The sequence below is a fragment of the Nipponia nippon genome, unplaced genomic scaffold (assembly GCF_047370975.1).
Source record: "Nipponia nippon isolate SJK-2023a ecotype South Korea unplaced genomic scaffold, ASM4737097v1 scaffold_4, whole genome shotgun sequence".
In the NCBI taxonomy this organism is placed as follows: domain Eukaryota; kingdom Metazoa; phylum Chordata; class Aves; order Pelecaniformes; family Threskiornithidae; genus Nipponia; species Nipponia nippon.
The window spans coordinates 8,717,859-8,737,825 of record NW_028262358.1 but is presented as its reverse complement, the minus strand read 5'-3'; the positions used below and the strand labels follow the sequence as shown (position 1 = coordinate 8,737,825).

General features: G+C 40.3%; 1 protein-coding gene across 2 annotated transcripts in view; it reads left to right on the top strand.

The window, feature by feature from the left end:
• Nucleotides 1-18,842, top strand: part of KIF16B (kinesin family member 16B) — a 141,871-nt gene extending 123,029 nt beyond the window's left edge. For both annotated transcript variants that reach the window (XM_087776536.1, XM_087776535.1), the window contains 2 exons: nt 1,264-1,347; nt 17,552-18,842. In XM_087776536.1, the coding sequence (XP_087632662.1) occupies nt 1,264-1,347; nt 17,552-17,710 (243 nt within the window). In that variant the 3' untranslated portion in view covers nt 17,711-18,842. The remainder of the gene's footprint in view (nt 1-1,263; nt 1,348-17,551) is intronic.
• Nucleotides 18,843-19,967: the final 1,125 nt, after the last annotated feature.

Sequence of the window (19,967 nt, the reverse complement as noted above, 5' to 3'; positions counted from 1 at the left end):
TCTTGTTTATTAGTTCAATATCATCAAATAACCAGGGGAATTCATGCAGGAGGCATTTTTACACAGGGCTTTCTCCTGCAAAACGACTCCAGCAATGCCAATGGGAGGTTGCATATTTCTGTCTCATACAGTGAGAGCTAGGTAGAAATTGGTTTTGATGAGCCTTCAAGTGCAAACACAAACTATGTGGAGAGGACTTGCTTTCTTGTGCATCATTCCCAGCAGCAGTGGCTTAGCAGACCAAGTTCATTGGTACTTGTTACCAACTCTTGAGTCTTTTGTGTGTTTTCCAGATACAGCTGGCTGGAATTTGTTCAAGCGTTTTATTTGTACAAGAAAGGAACACCGTTCCCTCGGTCTCTCCCTTGCCAGTGTAGCTTGCCACAGTTCCTATAGGATGAAAAAAATGAGAAGATAGCTTTGAACACCTATGTGGAAGAAGTCCTACAAGGACAGATCTGAACAGTTGTTTTTAGGAGTTGTGCTGCTGCCTTCTTTTCATTTTCAGTGTGATAAATGGGATTTTGCCTGCTCATGTGGATTCTCTTCAGAAATTAAAGCTATTGGCTTCCAGCGTGGACACACATTTGAATGTGATTGAGCTACAGTTGAGTTACAGCTCAAGAAATCCCACTTCCCATCGTCTTAGCTGCCGTCACAGTGTAGGTGCATGCTCCTAGCCTGTCCGCGCTGTGCAGGAAGAGGTCGTAGCTCAAGGCGCGACGCACGGTCCCTCAGGTCTGGCTCAGCGGTCACCTGGAGTCCAGCAATGCCATCTTCCACAGCATAGCTTCAGTGATCGTTCTTAGATTCAGTGATCTTACGTTTACAATACAACAGAAGAAAAGACAAACAAATTACACGACAGTGTGGTTGGAGACCACAGTTTTTAAGAGACTGAATGCAATCTTTTAAGATACATAGAATTCCCAAAGAGATCTTTCTTACTTCTTAGTTGATGCTATCCCATCAGATACAGATTGCAACTTTGTAATCTTTATGTGGGCAAACAGTGGCAGTCTAATTCCTAAATTTGCTTTCTGTTCCTTATTTATGACAAAATGTACTGTTATCTTAGCAGTGCTACAGACCAGATCGTAGTAACGTCAGTAGAAATATGTAATGTGATATTTGCTAATAGCATATAGTGTAGCTCGTGAATATTTGGCATATTCTTCTTCCCTGTTGCTTTGTAGTTTAAAGAGAATTTTCTCATTTGAGCTTGTCACTTCTGATGCCGATTCATCCTTTAATGTCTTCCAGCTTGCCACTTTAGAATTCCCTCCAAAGAAGCTCTTTGGAAACAAGGATGAACGAGTGATTGCAGAACGGCGGAGTCACTTAGAGGTAATGCCAACTTTTTATCAGGCTTCTGCGGTGTATTTAAGTGGAGTACTCTGCTTGACCAACAGAAACCATTCTCATATGGTCAAAGTTAAATAGCCTGCTTGTGAGTATGAAGTTACTTGCTGCCTCGTTTAACACGGGAGATGGCAGCAGTAGATTGCAAAGTAATGAAACATGCCTTAAAAAAAAAATTAATCCTAGTCTAGGAAAAAACCCATCCCTTTAGAGAGATTCATAGGAGGTACATTTATTTAAGGGGGAAAGGTTGTGGGTGAGGTAACTGTTCACTGTAGACAGATGGTCTCTGTGCAAGACAAGATTAAAAAAAAAATTGCTACTTTAAATGCAATTTGTTAGCTGAAGATTTACTATTTTATCATAGTTACTATATCCAAATATCTCATGACAGAAGGAAAGTCAATATTTAGGCATCTTTGAGCTTTATTTTGTAACCCAGCTTACTGAATGTATTTTTTTCTTTTAATTAGTTTTAAAAATTAATTTTATTGTGGACAAGGTTACTGAGTTTATGAGGGTTTGGGTTTTTTTTGCTTTTTCTGCAGTGCAGTGTGGATGGCATAATTTCGACTCCTATGACACATTAAGTCTTTATATTTCTCTGTTAATGTGTGTGTTATTGCAGCCCAGGGGCAGGAGGTGGGGTTTTGGGAAAGAAGAGGTGTGAACAAAGACTAAACCGTACACCCCGCAACTATGTTGTAGCCATATGGGGATTACCTGATCATGCAAGTCATTAAGAATTATATTCTTTGTAGAGCTAAAGTAGCATTAAGTAGAGCTTTAGAGAAATTAATATAAAAGTAGATTTCTTCCAACTGGAATCTTTTCTTGCATGTTTTGAATTTTTTCTATGTACTTCACCTTTTCTTTGATCTACAAACAAAACATCCTCCCACTGACTCCTGATGTGAGGCTGTCTTACATGTAGCACAAAATGTAATCTGTTTTTTGTTTCACATCCTCTACAGAGGGCATAAAGGCATGGACACATTACGGTCTAGTACTCGATTTGCATATTTTTGTACCAGTAAGAAATTTAATCCCTTAATCTTTCTGACCTTTCATTGATTTACTAACAGATTTTACTGTAATGTTTCTAAATGTTAAAACTGCTGTGTGATTGTGGTCATATAGTACTTATAGCTCTCTATATAGCCAGTTTTTAGCTTAAAATTAAATTGTATCTATTTTAAGTAAACTAAATCATTAAAACATATTACCTACATATTTTGCAAACCTAGTAATAGTATATGGCCACTGTTCACACAAATATGTTTCGCCATATGCCAGATAGTACACTTGGTCATGCCACTCAATAATCCTGATAAATCACTCAGTGTTCGAGAAACTAAAGATCCCCTGTGGCTGAGGGAAAGTTAGATAAAGAGGACAAGGAGCCAAGCAAATGTTACCATCCTTGCCATGAGGAATTTGATGCAACCAGCTGGTCAAAACCCCCTTACGTCTGGATCTCTAATTGTGGTATTTTCACTATGTATTTTGCAGCAGTTTGCTCTGGGTTTGCCAACAGCTGGAGAGTTTCAGCTAACATAGCTGCAGCCTCCTTGGTGAAGAGTGGGAGAAACCACCTAAGTAGTGATGGTTTCCAAAGTCACGTAACGCTTTGAAGGCTCAAAGCACATCTTGAGTTATACTGGGAAAGCGTTTGGCAGGCAGAGAAAGTGCGATAGTGGAAGATGGCACAGGCACCACTTCTATTTAAATACTGGCTGTTACTGCCTCGTGGCTTTCAATCTGGTGTGAATATTGAGCACACGTCAGTGGGCTAACTGGAAAGTACTGAATGGACGGATTGCCTCTGTAGGGGACGTGGTTTCTTGGCCTTTTGACCATAGCGTGTTTCTCATGTGGAAATTTGATCAGGTAAAGGGTGAGGGCATTAGACCTTGGTAACAAGCAGAAACATGGCTTGTATTCAGCTGGCTTTCATACCTCATCCTGTACCTTCATTTGCTAAAAACCCTTTGCAATCTCTTTCAGGCCTCGCAGGTGATGTGTTGTTACAGCTGTAGTATGGTATAAAAGCTTATTTGATTGTTCCACGTGGTTAGTCAAGAGCTAATGAGCTAATACAGCATTTTTAGAAAAAGCAAAGCACAACTTCCAGGCCAACAAAAATGTATATTCTTATCCAACATCTGAACTGACTTTGTTGACTAAAAATAGGTAACAGCCTGACAAATACCAGTCTGATAAGTGGTCTGAACAAATATTCCATATGGTAAGATCATTAGTGGACCTGTGTCGTGGTTTAACCCCAGCCGGCCGCTAAGTACCACGCAGCCACTCGCTCACCCCTCCCAGTGGGATGGGGGAGAGGATGGGAAGAGTAAAAGAGAGAACTCGTGCGTTGAGATAAAGACAGTTTAATAGGTAAAGCAAAAGCTGCACACGCAAGCAAAGCAAAAGGAGGAGTTCATTCGCTACTTCCCACTGGCAGGCAGGTGTTCAGCCATCTCCTGGAAAGCAGGGCTCCATCACACGTGATGGTTACTTGGGAAGACAAACTCCATCACGCTGAATGCCCCCCCCTTCCTTTTTGTCCCCCAGCTTTATAAGCTGACCCTGATGTCATATGGTGTGGGATAACCCTTTGGCCAGTTGGGGTCACCTGTCCCAGCTGTGTCCCCTCCCCGCTCCTTGTGCACCCCCAGCTGCTCGCTGGTGGGGTGGGGTGAGAAGCAGAAAAGGCCTTGACTCTGTGCAAGCACTGCTCAGCAGTAACCAGAACATCCCTGTGTTATCAACAGTTTCCAGCACAAATCCGAAACGTAGCCCCATACTAGCTACTCTGAAGAGAATTAACTCTCTCCCAGCCAAAACCAGCGCAACGTGTCATCCTGGTGGTGGATGACAAAGAAATTGCTCTGCTCTTCCAGTTTTTACATTAGGTATTTACACATCTTGAATAGGCTCTGACTTCACCTTGTTTTTCCTAAACTTTTTGGATTGAAGTGGGATGGTACAGCTTTGGCTAGTCCAGTGCTTTCCACAGGTCATCTCTGAGCAACGGCAGTTTCTTTTTTTTAGTTTGCTTTTTTTTTTTTAAGTATGCACATAACAAATTAACATTCAAACTCCAATGTACACCTGTGTGAGGGATAAGACAACTTAAGCTGTCATATCAGTCAAACAGCCTGACTAGGGTATTTGCTGGAATTAGCAGTTGGTTACTGAAATAGCCTTGCAGGCTCTTTTTCTTTACATCAAAACTAAATTGCAGCTCTCAGTCTGATCTGGGAAAATGAAGCAGATAGTCTGGGAGTTATTCTAGGAGCAAAACCACTCTTCCAATTAACTAAGCGTACAACAATCAGAGAGCTGGTTCTAGTGCAGATATCTAAACTTATTTTATTTGACTGACTTCAGCTTTAGTCAGGGCAATTTTCCTTGGACCTAATTATAAAAAGATTTATCCAAAACATCCTTTGCGGGACAGTTTAGGAAGAGTTTGGTTTTTACTACGCATCAGCTCTTGGGTTCTCGGCAGAGGAATCGGAAGCGCTGAGGACAGCGGCGGGGTTTGTGGTACCTTTCAAGGCAGCTAGAACCAGGGGGGCTGGCTGTAGGGTTTGCTTTGGTTTAAGATTGTCATGTAGAGTTACCTTATTTTAGCTTGAGATTAGAAGTGGGCATATTTCATCGTAATGGAGATGAAATTACTTGGGGTAAAAGATTCCAGAGAGCCCCAAATTATGAGGATTGTGATTTAAAATTACAATAAATGCAAAGTTTAGGTAAAACTTGAAGTTCCTTTATTTATCCTAGCTGGTACAAATGCTTAATAACCAAAAGCTTCACAACATATTGTTGGTAGGAAAGCACATGGTGTGTAAATTTTTGTGTGAGATGAACCTGAGAAGTCTTTGATCTCTAGTGTGATACATCCTTGCGAAGTAAACGCTTTTGCTTTGGTGTTTGGTGTAATATAAAGTCTTTTGACCGATATCTTACATTTCCATTGAGGTTTGGAAAAATAACATGCAAATTTGTACAGAAGTTTTGCCTATACATCTTAAGAGAAAACACCTAAATTGTGTTTAAAACTACCTATCCGAAATGCCCTATTGCAATCTATTAATTTAGTATTTCATCAGGGACCTGTTGCAGGGCAAAAATCTAAATTAATTGTTCCACAGTCTAAAGACTGCAATTTCACTTCAGAGCCAACCTTGCTTGATTAAATCCGCCTTAAATGAAACAGCCAAGAATTCTTTTGATTAAAGTTAATGAATAGAAGTTAGTGTGTATCTATCCCTTCATGCAATTAGAAATCAGTAGATAAGAATATAGGATCCTTTTTTTAAAATGAAATCATATGATGCATATTCCTTCATTTTTTTTAAGCAAAAACTTTGTAAAGGAAACACATGTCCCAAGAGATATGTGATTCAGTGAAGGTGTCTGTTCCTGTTTTAACTGCAGAATATCTTTTATTCCTTGGTGAGTTGCTAGATCTGTGGATTACAGTAAAAAGAAGTTTTCCTGAAATCCCAGCTTCTTTGGATACTGCATTTCTGTATCACATCATTCCCCTCATTATTTTTCTTCTTCTCCTGGACTCACGCTTTGTGGTACTAATGAAGAACGTTATTAGCCTCATTTTCCCATTGTGCAGCCAGAAAAACTGGGCAGGAGTCACTGTCTCAGCTGACATGGCGGATTGAGTTGTGTTTCTTGACTCCTTGGTCAGAAGCCTTGCAGCCATGGACCCACTAGGCCTCCTTTTCTACTCTTGCTGTCGCCAGCGTGCTTAGGAAAAAAACAATTGTTATGCTGACAAAAATCCCGACAGGTTGTTGCTTAAAGGAAAACAAAACCTCCCCCAAGCCTCAGCTGGTCTCCTTGTCTCTGTTCCCTATTCCCACTGCTGGATTTCCTCAGGTTTGTTTGTGGACAGCAAAGGGGAACAAGCAAAATCCCTGATCGGGGCTGCACCGACAGACAGCTCAGCAGTCGATAGCAGTCGTGTGTTTCCCTTGGCTGCCACTTACAGAGCTCAGGGAATGAAAGAAAGTCAACCTGTAACAGTATGGTAAAGTGAGCTTACTTCAGGTTTTGTAGGAACACATACATCTTCCTGGCACTGTCTCTGCTCTTCTTTTTTCTTGGTACTTTGAATTGCTTTAAAAGATAGACACGCTCAATTTATTTAAAATTAATAATACAATGGTCCTTAACCTCCTCACTTCCTGATGTCGTCTGATGAGGTTTTCAATGATAGGTGTTAATGCAAGAGGCAGAAATAAATCTTGTAGGAAGTGCATAATTCAATTTTGCTCTCGAATCTGTAGAACTGGCTGGGGAAAGCATCATAGACACTGAACTAACTGAAATATCGCTGCTACCTACACTCAAAATTAAGCTTCCAAAATAAGATTATTTAACTTAGAAGCCAAATGCTTTGTTTTGTTTTTAGTTTGTATTCTCACTTGAGTTTCTTTGGAGGTAATAATTTCTAGGTCGTTTTTTTTTTGTATAGGACTCTAAAGCTAGGCACTCCGACTTTCCCCTTTAAAAGTGAGATTCTGCTGGTTTTGCATGGCTCCGAGAATCTGGTTCTTAAGGAAAACATGAAGTAATGGAAATAGCACCTTTGCTTGAACTTGAATTCATTCTTGTTATTTAAATGTATCATTAGTTTCAGAATTAACACCTTGGTGACAGCCAGCAAAAGAAACATGTGAGGAAAAAAAAAATCTCAAAATATTTGTCGACAAACTTGGGCAAACAGAATGTTTGAGTCTGTCTGAGCCCTCATTTCTTGAGGTTTTGCTTCATGAGGTCAGAAGCATTTTAATGAGATTTTAGATGATCCGTCATCTGAATATTCAGTATGGACTTCATGAGTACATCCCACTGGCCTTTGTTTCACAGCTCCATCCCTTACTCTGTTTAAGTGAGACAACCTGCTTCATGCTAGTTACAGGTGAATGGATGTTTCTATTGCAAAAACCTGTAAGTGGGGTCAGTTACCATTTCTGTTTGATTTTTCCTGACTCTAATGCCAGTCACAAAGACCTTCCAAAGCTACTGATTATGTGTCAGTTCAAAGTGATTATTAAAAGGAAATTATTAGACTCCATTATCAGCTTACAACAACATCCCTAATAGCGAAGCTTTTTAAGAAGAGCTTTAAAGCCAGCTGCTCACCAGCCTGGCTCTTGCAGATTGAATGTTTGCCTCTGACAGTGCGGTTGTAAATACTGTTCTTAGAAGCATCTCAGTGAGAAGGACTTCAGAAAGCATTCAGAATACATTTGATAATCATTGAAAGGTAAAAGGAAGGTTTTTCTTTTGTTAAAGACATGAATGCACACCAGATATGACTGCTAGCGCAAAAGCAGACCGATGCAAATGTCAGTGTTTGATAATCCTGGAGAAGATTGTTTCACACCCATAGTCTGAGCTACAGAATGCAGCACCTTGGAGTGATGGTTTTAATTTCCCACTAGAGCAATAGGGATGTAATGGGAGCACAGGAGGAAAGAGCATAGATGTGTCCACAAAGACAAGAGAAGTGTGTGGTTGGGCTGTATTGTGAGTACCAGTTATATGAAATCCATGTCACAGATCATTTTCTAGATTAGGTATAGTTAGTCTGCACCAAGTGCTTTTCATAACCTCTAGTAACCGTTTAAAAAAATTAAGAATATAACCAACTGCTTTTCAGAAACGCTAAAGGCTCGCTTTGCCTGCAGACAGTAAAACTTGCAGTTAGCCATCTGAGAGCAATTTCACACGTCAGGTTCCCATCCTTCGGTGCATCATTGGGGCTGTCCAAGGCGCCTGGCTTTTCTTCTTTGCAGCAGCAGCCCTCAAAGGACGAGTTGTAGCAGGTCTCAGCAGTGAAGTATTTCATCCTTTTTTGGGTGGTGCTGCTTCTTGTGTGAGGCATGTTGGCTTCAAAAAGTGAATAAATAAAATTAATTCTACTTATTGATTGCAGTCACTACATACAAATAAGTCGAAATTAGGACTTTGCATACGTCAGCAGTTGATCCTATACCAATAAAATGCTGCTTTGATTAAATACCATAGACTCTGAGTCAGGCCAACATCAAATGGAAGACATTATTCTTATAACGGCAACAGAAGAGAAAGATGGTAGTTTAGGAGGAGCGAAAGCCTGGGGTTGTTTTCTGGATGAGTTAATTTTAAGCTTCAGTCCGACAGGCTGCGGGGCACAAAAGGAACAGTGAGCGTAAGCAGCCCTTTGGTCTCATTTTCTCGGACTCAGTGCCTTGTTCGAGATCAGGTCTGAAACCCTGTTTTGCAGAGTTTGCTAGAGGTAACTTCACATAATATACATACCCCTTTACAATAGTTTTGGTGTTTCTTTCTTTAGATGTATAACTTCAGATCCCTACCTCAAAAACTGGATCATTTGTGATAAAATGTTTATCTCCATTACAACCAAAGAATTAAATAGGATGTGCAATTCAGAGACCTTTTTTTCTTTCCTTCTTAGAGATTTCAGAGTATGAGAAAATAAGGAGGTATGTCTATCATAATTTAGTAAGTTCAGAATATGTGACAGCATATAGTTTGAACTCTAGTTTAGCTCCACATCGTAATGTGTTTTGCCATCAGTTCAGAACAAATTTCCCAACATCCTCCTACAAATCAAGTTGTCTACCTTTACCGGTCTCCAATAATGGCTCTCCATATTCAGATGTGAGCAGATGAATAAAGGGAGCGCTTGACCAAGGACGCTGGGTTGAACTCAGTGCTATCCCTTTTCAAAGCAAGCGTATCAGTCATCCTCCAGCGTCTGATTTCACCGAAGGAAGCAGAGGGTGATGCATGTCAAGTGCTTTGATAGCTGTTTGCCAAGGCCATTCCAGCAGGTGACGCGCTGTGGCTGCTGGCCCAGGGATGTGTGGTAAATTCAATCCTGTTGTTGTTCTTTCTGGAATAGATTTTGACAGGACTTGTTTTGACCTGTGCTCCGGAGAAAAGATTGGTTTCCTTCACTAGTCAGGTCTGTTTTGATCTTTTTTAATATGGCCACTCACTTCCAAAAGAAGACTCACAGTGATAGAGCACCTGTAAATCAGCCCTTACTGCCTTTTAAAATTTTTTTTTCCTGCCAGCCTACAATTCAGTTTTCATTGGAGCTACTTAAAGCCAATGAATATAAGCTTTTAGCATGCAGGCGTTGTAGGAAATATTAAGTCCTGTGGATTTTAAATGAATTTCAGGCAGAATAAGATTGTAATTTGGGATGTAGACTGACTTCAGAAGTTAATTCAATTGATGCGGCATAATAGTAATTCAACATAATGTGCTCATGCCATTAGACTTGCACAGAAAACGCTCTAAATAGCTATAATGAATAGTTTGGATTTTGAAAACCTAGGAGAGCAGTTTCACCTTGAATCATAACTGGCATCTCTCAGAATGCTTGTACGTTGTGAAAATTCAAATAGGTGTATGAATTCAAATAAATTTCAGTACCACCCTGGGTAAAATTAAATTTTAGTGGCACTCAAACACTTCTGGAGATGTAGTGGTAAAATCTGCTTTCACCTGTATAGCTAAGGAGGAAACTAACCCTGGTTCAAAGAATCTGCATTACGCTGTGCATAAAAACATAGGGAGAGTTTCCCAAGGGGCTAAAAATGTGTGTTCTGTTTGTTTTAATGGAGTTTAGCTGCTTAAAGAGCTTGATTCTTACCGCTTAGTTCGAAAGTCATTTAGATACCTCTAAACATGCTGAAAGGAGTAGTGTGTATGGTATTGCTGCTTCTCTCTCTCTGCTTTGGGTTAAGTCCACCACCAACACAGACTGCTGCGGTGTTAGTGCCACAGCAGTGGTGAGAACACAAGTCTCCATAGTTCAGTTTTGTAGCTCCAACAAAAGCAAAGGCTAAATTCTTTGCTATCAAAGTAAAATTCTGTTTTTATAGATCCAGCATTTATGGCCATGTTAACATTTGGGAGCTATATAGGCAAATCTGTTCACTAATTAAAGAGCTACATTATATTTTTGGTTGGAGCTTTCAATCTTATCTCTTCCTATCTAGCTCCTTAGCAAACAAGTTCAGTCTAACAAGTTAAGAGTTTACGTATGCGTATCACAGTCAAATTGGCAAGATATTTGCTAGTATATTTAAAAACAAAACAAAACAAAACCAAAAACAACCTAGCATAATTTGCCATACTCATATTATTTGTGCTAAGGGAAACCCGTAAATCTAAATCGCCAATCTACGGCACAGGCAACTGGACCCTGCAGCAAATGCTCTGCTCGCCCCGAAGCTGTGCCTGGCTGCTGCATCCCCAGCAGTGCTGGTTCCTGCAGTGCCAGGCTTGCTTTCCTCCATTGGTAAGAGCATGTTCGTGCAGGCAAAGCCCATCAGTAAGACAGCTGGAAGTTTAACATAGGTGTGCTTCGGGGCAGCTGGTCATGTGCGTTGTGCGTGGCTGTGGAATTATATGTAGAATCTATATGTAGAATTTGTTTTGGATGGAAATTGTTAGTGTGTGGGGCAGAGTTGTATGTAGAGGTAGAAGACGAGCAAACACAGGGTAAGGTGATACTGATTGGGAAGTTCTTGATTTATTTATTTTTTAACTTTTTTTTTTTCCAGTGACTACTAGGCATTATCTATAAACAGCCTTGCTTCTGATTAGGCCTAATCAAAGTGAACAGGAAGGGTTTGATTAAAACGAGTCAATCCTTTATTTCTTGGCTTGTGTAATGTGAAGCCAGTTAATCCAGCCCTGAGCCTAATTAATGTCTGCCAATCTGAAGCAAATAACCCCCCCTCCTTAATATTATGACTAACGTGGCGGTGACTTGTCATTTTCAAACATGTGAATCAGTCTTTATTCTCTTGAAAAATCTCTCTGTGCTCACACAAGTCGTGTGCGACTAGAGCGTGGTCTCTGATACCTATGGGACAGATACGTTCTGGAGGCATTTGTTACCTCTGACTCCTCAAGCAAGCTTTGCACAACTTTAACAGTGTCTAATACCGTAGTTTTTGTCAGGAGAACCCAGCCATCCTGGTTTTCCTGCAGAAGATATCAGTCCAGGTGATTATGTCATAATTTTAGAAGCTTTCTTTCCAAATCTTACACAGAAATAAGATCCTTCAGGCACCAGGTAGTCTCCCAGGCAGTAAGTCTTTTTCTCATTGCTATGAAATCACAGCCGCACGTAATGACCTAAGGGTGTGTGCAGCAGATAAATGTGTACGGATCCAGAGGTGACGTTGGGTACTTCCTGAAGCGACTGAAATATCTCTTGAGGTATTGAAAATCACATGCTGTCCTGCTCACATATTTTACTCAGAACTGCTTTATGATATCTTGCAATATATGTCGAGGTGTTGGGGAAATGAATTGAAGCCTCATGTTTTCTTTATTAAAAAAAAAATAGAAAAAGAAAACCCCACAGAAGACCAAAATGTTTCTGAGCTAGTTATGTCTGGTGAGCAGAGTTGATCCTAATCTTGAATGGCTGGAGGTGAAGATATTACTCATAGTCTGTGTACAGTCCCTCATCCTTTCGAGCTGCTGTACTCCACAGCAGTGCCACCTCGTATTTTATATTCTTGCTATCTGCCTATTATTTCCCTGCTTGCTCAAATTTAATAAATCCAGAAATGGATCTGAAACTACTTTTAGAGAGCTATCAGGGCATTATGCTGGCAATTACTCACTCCTAATTAGCCAGTTTAGCCTCAGGTGGTCCCCAGGGGAAGGGGAGATGGTTTTAGTGGCAGGCACAGGGCAGAAGCTTAACTGTAGTGAACTGAATCGTGGCCTGGAGGGCCGAGCTATCCTTGCAGACCACAGGAGCAGCCTGCTGGGACCACTGCTTGGATAAAACACCTCGGTTTGGACAGCTTGAATACCCCTTGCTGTGTAATGTTGGGGTATTTGGCATAAGAGAATGTGATCCCTTGGAAATCAGTTCATAAAGAAACTTCGTGTATTCTGGCTAGTGGCTTTCCTTGTCCTCCACACCTGGCCCAATAATCCAGTCCTGCCTGGTGGTTGAGATGTGGTCTGTGTCCCGGATGAGGCAGAGCTGGCTTAGCTTGCAGCCCTTTTCCTAAGGGTTCCTGTCTGCTGCACTCTCCCTGTGGTATCGCAGGCTGCAACCCCATACAGCGTGTTAATTCCCTCTGACTTTTGCCAGTAAGAAAAAAAAAAAAAACAAGCCATGGAAGAAGCAGATCTAATGAGAAGTTTGAATCCTGTTTTTCTTGGGAAGATGTACAATCTCTTCTCTTCAGATTCTGTATATAGCATCACCCCAGACAGGGCCCTTTGCCAGCCTGAACTCTCTGTGGAGCACCATCTTCTGTCAGTGCCATTTAAGCCAGGCTTTTTTTGTAGTAGAGACTGTAGTTAGGAATGATAGCGGGTGTTTCTGTAGCATTTCGTATTTGAAAAAACACCCTGGAAGTAATTTTTTTTCGCTTCAAGACACCAGTGGAAAGATCCAAAATAGAGAAAGTTGATTAATTTGGGAAAGGATCCCCAAATGTACATTTTCCTTCACATATGCCCAACAATTTATTTCTAGGAGACAAAGGCAGGAGATGCACTCCCATTTCTGCATTACAGCAGGCTCCCTTCACATGCGTTGTCTTCTAACCAGATCCTTATTTTTGTGATCACAGATTGGAAGCGAAGCATGTTCCTGTCTGCTTGTTTTGGGCTAGAGTCTTCCTTGGGAGGATCTTACTTTGCAAATATCTAATTGCAGCATAATGTGGTTTTTCAGAGTCAAGGAATATGTTTCTGTCTCTGTCTTTTTTTTTTTTTTTTGTAATTAGATTCCTATCCTATAGAAAGGAGCTGTTGATACCTGCATATGCTTTGCTCTATGAATAATTCAAATCAAGACTTGATTTAAAGCTTGCAGCACTTAACACTAGTCAACAGAATAATTATGTGATTGGTGCTGGGAGAAACTAGCATCTGTATTAAAGGGAGAGAGGAGCCAATGCTAGAAGTTAGATGAGCAAGTTAATTAGTCCTGCCTCTGCCACCGATGACCTTCTGTGACCTTGCGGTAAAGCTTTTGACTGTCACATTGATGGGTAGGTGTTGAAAGGGGGGTATCGTTTCAGAGAAAAGAGGCTATTGTTTCAAAAATCACTAAAGCCTTGTAAGGTTTATCTTATTAAAGTTTGTGGTGCTTTCAGCTCTGTCAAATATTAGCAGGTGATGTTTATTACGCTAAGTTATATTTAAAGAATTTAAAATGCTGACTTTTTTGAGGAAATTGCTAGAAACAACAGTACGAGAGAGAAAGCTCAAAGTTTCTTCCCTTTCTGGAAGTACCAGAGTTGATGAGTTTTTAAACACACCAAAGTTTAATGAAAAATTCAATTCTTGCTAAGCTCTGCTATTGGTCTCTGAGGCCGTCACTGTTTGGATTATGAGAACAATGTCATTGAACTGAATTCCTCTTTAATATGCCACAATTGAAGGGATGATAAGAACACTTTAACATTCCAAAAAGCTTTTTGATTTTAATAACGTTAATAACTTTAAATTAAGTTATGGGTTTATATTAAAATGTATAAAATTATGAGGTCCCCACATCACAAAGTAGTGCAAAAATCATTAGAATGACTTTGCTGTGCTGATGGATTGAGCATGAGATGAACGCTGGCCTACTGCTAAAAAGGTGAACCCTATTAAAATGATTTTTAATAAGCTTTTAAAATGGTTGCCGTTTTGCTATTCACATAATTAAAAGGGAGGGAAAGCTACTCAAACTAGTAAGTAAAGAAAAACCTTCGGGCCTCGCAACACTTTCTTCAGTCTTGTTTCCTTTGCAAACAGTTGGAATACAAAGTTAAAACTTGCAGGTATGGCTGTCGTAAATTTTAAGTAAAAGGCCATGAAGGTTGTAATGCGTGCCAAGAGGGTGAAACCACTGCTTTTCTGATTTTGGACTTTTTTTTTAACCTGGCTTTCAATCTTTAAGAGTTTTGTACATGCCAAGAGTATTTCCATTCTCTAAACTGGTGTTCCTGAATGTGTGTTTAGACTGAGCAACCAACACGACTGGTGTGTAAGTTACCCATTTTACATCCCTGTTACAGTGCCAGGGTCCTGTGCCTTCACATTGACATGTTGACAAATTTATTATTAGTATCTTTTCCAGCAAACCAGCAACATAGCAAGTAGAACACTATTAGTGAGATCAAAGTCCTAAGTGCTTTTGGAAGAACACTGATTACCAGACTAAATAATCCAGAACAAATGGCTAGAGTTTTGAAAGGCTAACAAACAAAAACGAGTAATAAAACCAAGCCTTTTGGAATATTTGCAGCAGTTATCTAGTGTAATCATGCAAACCTAGCAAAAGTAGGACTGCTATAAGGTGGTGCTTTGCATACTAGGGGCAATGATTTAGATGCCATTGGTGAAATACTGGTAGGAAATCACAGATTTGTATAAAATTGGGACATGTTTCTATGAAGGCACCCTGAGCTTGCCAGTGTCTGCTAAGAAATTTTTTTTAAGGGAGCGCACCAAAAGATACCAGAGTGCTTCCCTAGTTTTAAATCAGCACAAATAACACTATTCTGTAAATAGAGAAAAATTGTATCTGCTGCTGGAAATGGATTTAATATAAAAGCTTTGAAAACAACTCCGCCTGCCCACTGGGTCCTGGCAGGAGATCCTTTCATCTAGCCTTGCTCCCACTCCAGCAGCTTGCAGTAGCCTCCTGGGTTGCAACAAAGTCCGTGTCGAGTCCTTTCTGGATCTTTAAGAAAGTTTTCTTTCCTTCATCTCTGGCACTTGGTGTTGATGTGCTCCTGTCCCTTTCCCAGCTTGCTGTGACCCTCGTCCTCTCCCTATCCCATCTGAATTTGGGAAGCATCTTTCCATACACCGATAAGGAGCACTCTTCCTTTTCTCCTACCACTTTCTTCCACTTCGTTGTCCACGTTGCAGCCGACAGGACAGAGCAACCTTCCCCCTTACTGCCTAGACTCAGCTCTTTAATCAAGGCATATGCTTGTGGTGTGAGCAAACATTTCTGCCGTCAATCACTGTTTCCCTTACTATGGGACTTCACTCCTAGCCAGCATATGTGGGCAGAGCAGCCCTTATTTCATTGAAGCAACAGCTTCTTTGTGTCAAGGGCACATCAGCTCTGTGCTATGCTAACAAATCAGCATTGCAAATGAGGGCAAATGCAGACAGAGGATTTGAAAGGGGGCTAATTTGCTCAGAGGTGGTTGTTGAAGAGCACATAATGCCAAGCCATATGGCTGGAGACCTTCATACAAAATGAATTCCATCATAATCTGGTAGGGTCTGCTTGTTGCCTTTTTCCCAAGGATCTTTTTCATGTTCAAAGAATCTGTGATATTCACTGAGCAACTCTGGTGCGCAGATCTGGGAAAATAAGTTTGTAGTGTTTCCCTGTCAGATAAGTATATGCTTATAGCAGAGATATTTTTTTTACTCTGCCGTTAGAGCTATCATGCCAAAACAATGAGTAATGGCTCTACAGGAAAGGCATGACAGTCAATTATCTGGCCATACATACCAAGGTGAACGCAATAGGTCTTGTAATGTCTCCGGCGACATATTGTGGTACCTTTGAGCCTTCGGTAGCCATAAACTGGAATTACTGCAGTAACTTTTCAGCATGGTGCTAAAACTCTTAACAGGATGCCATGTTTTACATTTGATTTTCTGCCATATTCATCCTTCAGGCATTACTGGATTGGGACTTTTTTTAAAGGGCCCTACTTTGTGAACTAATTATGACAAATGTTGATATGACATCTGTTGCTCACTTTAAATTACCTCTTAGTCTGTTGGAATTCATCTTGAAGGCATTTTTGTAATGAAATTTTTTTCTTCATGAACATTAATACAACCTGTGGGAGATCTGAATAAAAAAGAAAATTCACCAATCCTGCCAAGAGAATAGCTTATGCGCCAGCTGCTTTTTTGGTTTTTGTTTTTTGTTATCCTGCTTTCTGTGATATTAATACAGCCGGTTTCCAAGACACTTAAATAGATAACAGGTTGTTATAGTATGGAGGAATTCTCCTTGAGAAGAGGGTGAATAATTAGGACTGTTTCTGAACGAACTGCTTCCCACAACCCAAAAGCTGCTGCATTCAAATAACTAAACTTTGTGTTCTTCAGAGGAGATTGTGCTGTTCTGTCTTACAGATATATTTCCCACTGAATCCAAGATTAGTGAATGATTTCTCAAGTTATTTTTTTCTGTGGTCAGTCTGTAGCGGAGCAAAGGAGCTTATCCCTGTGCTCCATGTGAGATTTGCCTTACAACTCTTTGGGTGACAATGGGTACTTGTTTAGCACCTGCCTGATCAACGTTTTACCTACTGTGTTTCATTCAAAAGTTACAAGTATGACTTACTAAATCATGCTAAATTATTGCAATAATTCAACCCATATGTGAAGGAAACCCCGTCAGGTTTGTGAAAACTAACTTTGTGTTAACGTACATCTGTCACAATTTCTCTAGATACAAATGGATGCGAGTCGCACAGCGGTTGGTGAATGTCAACTTTTGGAAAGGGGAATGTTTCTTATGTGTAAGACTTTAAAAAACATGAAATTTAGAGGGCAGCTCAGTGAAAAGATGCTGGTGGGTTCTGAAATAATATGGAAGTCATGCAATCTTTGTGCAGATGGCCTTGATCAAAACAAATCCTTTTTGGTGCAAGGATTGTGGAGACTTGATGAGGGAAAGATTTCTGAAGGCCTTTTGTGTCCATATGTAGTGAAATTCCTGCAGAATGGATTTGAGGTTTGCACCTGCTATAGTGTTTGGTAATGCTAGACGGCAGTACTAGCAGGTCATGAGTAGCAGAAAGCATTACATGACTACAGAATAAACCAGAAAGCATCACAGAAGTGCAGAATCAAACAGTTACTAAGCTTGGCAGGAGAAGAAAGTGGAAAATACTTCTTTTCTGCTTTTCCTGAGCTTAATACAGACATTTCAGTAGGTATGTTTTATGGATGGATTTAAATGCTGATGGTTATTAAAAGGACTTTTCAGAGTCCATGGAGATCTTGTTTCTTTTTTTTTTTTTTTTTTTATACCACTGTTCATTTAATTCTTCAAAGTGGTCGTAATCAATTTGATCAAGTAAACCTTATGACACTTCGCATCTTTTTTCCACAGAAATACCTCAGGAGCTTTTTCTCTGCAATGCTGAAATCTCCATCATCTCCGCTGCACATTGATAAAGTGGGGCTAACTCTGTCAAAACACACCATCTGCGAATTCTCACCCTTCTTCAGGAAAGGCGTTTTTGACTATAGCAGCCACGGGACCAGCTAACTTTTGGGCCAGGACCCTTCTGCGGGAGGAGCATAGTTGGAGTGGTGCCTTCACTTTTGCGGTGCGAGAGAAATGGGGGAAAGGAAAAAAGGTACCTTCCTGCACACCTGGGAAGTTGCATCCAAACAACTCCAGTTAAAGACAGCTACGCCCCAGCGCTAGCCTTTGGCCTTTACCAGTTCTCATATTAGTGCCTGCATTTTTCTGGCACGGGGTATACAGACATTTTTGTGTAAGTTACCCTGTTAATACTGTACAAAGATTCTGACTCTCGTGCTGTGTTTGGATCCGCTCCTTAGCGGGAGTGCTTCCTTCCCATTTGCTCAGACAATTTGTTCTGGTGGTGCGAGAGCATCTCGTGTTTACCATGGCGGTCTGTCATGCTGACAGAGGGTTTCTGAGCAGCCTTTCGGTTTGTCCAAGCTGTTCCTTAAAGAACCCTTCCTCTTTTGTTTCCTTATAGCATACTGTGGCGTTTAAGGTAATGCTCGTACTCCACTGTTGTTTCATTTTTTTCCCCTCCCAGACATACATTTTAACTATTTGACTGTATAATTGTATAGTTTTCCTCAGAAGAATTAAAGGGCCTGGGTAACTTGAATGTTTACAAAAATATATACAGATTTAAATTATATTCTTTCTGCTGCATAAGTCTTCCACACTTGATTGTTTTGAAGCAGAACGAATCACTCGCCATTAATTAAGAAGCAGAGGAAGCAATAGTAACCGAAGAATGCGGTCAGCATCTTTTCAGATTTTCTAATTACCCAGACTGTAAGTGGATGCTCTGCACTGTACAGAGCTCATAGCTATGCATAAAGCTAATGCAAAGTGCTATATTTCTTTCTTTGAAAAATAGCTTCTTCACAATAGCATAACACTGTAAAACCCGAGTTTTATTTGCATCGGTTAAAATTTACAGGATTTGACTAATAGTACTTTAAAACTGCTCAGGACTCATTCAGACTTGCACATGTATATACAGGTAGAACTCATTTTATATTGCTGCGGATCCAAAAATATATATACACTGTGACTGGAATTGAGTATGTGTACATGTTAATGTATAATTGGCTGTATAAAAATCAGGATCGAACAACTTCCAGTTATTAAAACGCTTAATGAAAGGTAAGTTTTGTGTGCCATTTGTTAAGAGTGTGGAGCATTATTTGTGAGTTGCCATCATTGACCACCGGTAGGTCTTGGTAATCAAACTATTTCATGTTGTAGAAAATCATTATTAAAACCTAAAGTAACAACACTGGTGACATTTTTATTTCATGACCTAAATTATAGGAATAGTAATGTTTTACATTTAGTATGATGTATAAAGATAATTGGGTTCCATTACTAAGCCTAGCCTGCTATAATAAGCACTTCTAATGAAAAAAAAAAAAAGAAAAAAATTATTAGAATGGATCATTAAATTTTGAGAGTATTTTTATTATTTTGATTCATTTCAGTGAAAACAAAAGTTAGGGTAAAATTTCTAAACCACTGGAGCCCTATTATTAGCAGGGTAGACTTTAATGTCTCTGGATCTGTCTGACTGTATCTGACTTCTGTCTAACTTAGGCAGCTTAATACTTTCACTTGGGAGCCAGGTTTTTAACCTAAGCATTCCAGTCAAACCTATTGATTCCCAAACTGGTTTTGCACTGTGTCCCAGCCGTTCCCAGTTTCCCTCATGCACTTCTGCACTGGACTGCTGACTTCACCCGCGCTTCATCACCGACAGTGACCTGACCTCGTGATCCTTACCGTGCCCTGTGCTTGTATTGCACCTCTCCGATCTCTCCCAGGGCCTTTCTGTGCACGTATCATCCCCCTGACCATGAGGCCACGTCCTCCCTTCCTTCTTCACCTGCCGTTTGGCTTTCCTCGTGCTTCCTGAATCAGAAAGTGGAGGTTGGATGCTTGCTGGGTTCCTATGGTGAGCTCAGTAACTGGAGTTTGATGTTGCTGCACACATTAATGGAAGATCGGTAACTTCACTCGGCTGTATTTACCCTCATGGCCCATATGAATGCTTCAGAGGCAGAAACTGGGCATGGTATTGATGGTTTTCGTAGTGGCCTGGGAACCTTGACCCTAAATCTCACTTCAAAACCAGAAGGTCTTTTCTGTCTCTCCTTCTCCCTTGGCCTGCTCCCCCTCCTGCCTCATTGCAATGTAATATGATAAAGAATTAATGCTGAAGAGTTTTGAAAATGAATTTTACATAACTGCAGAGCATGATTTCCTGTGTGCCACTTCT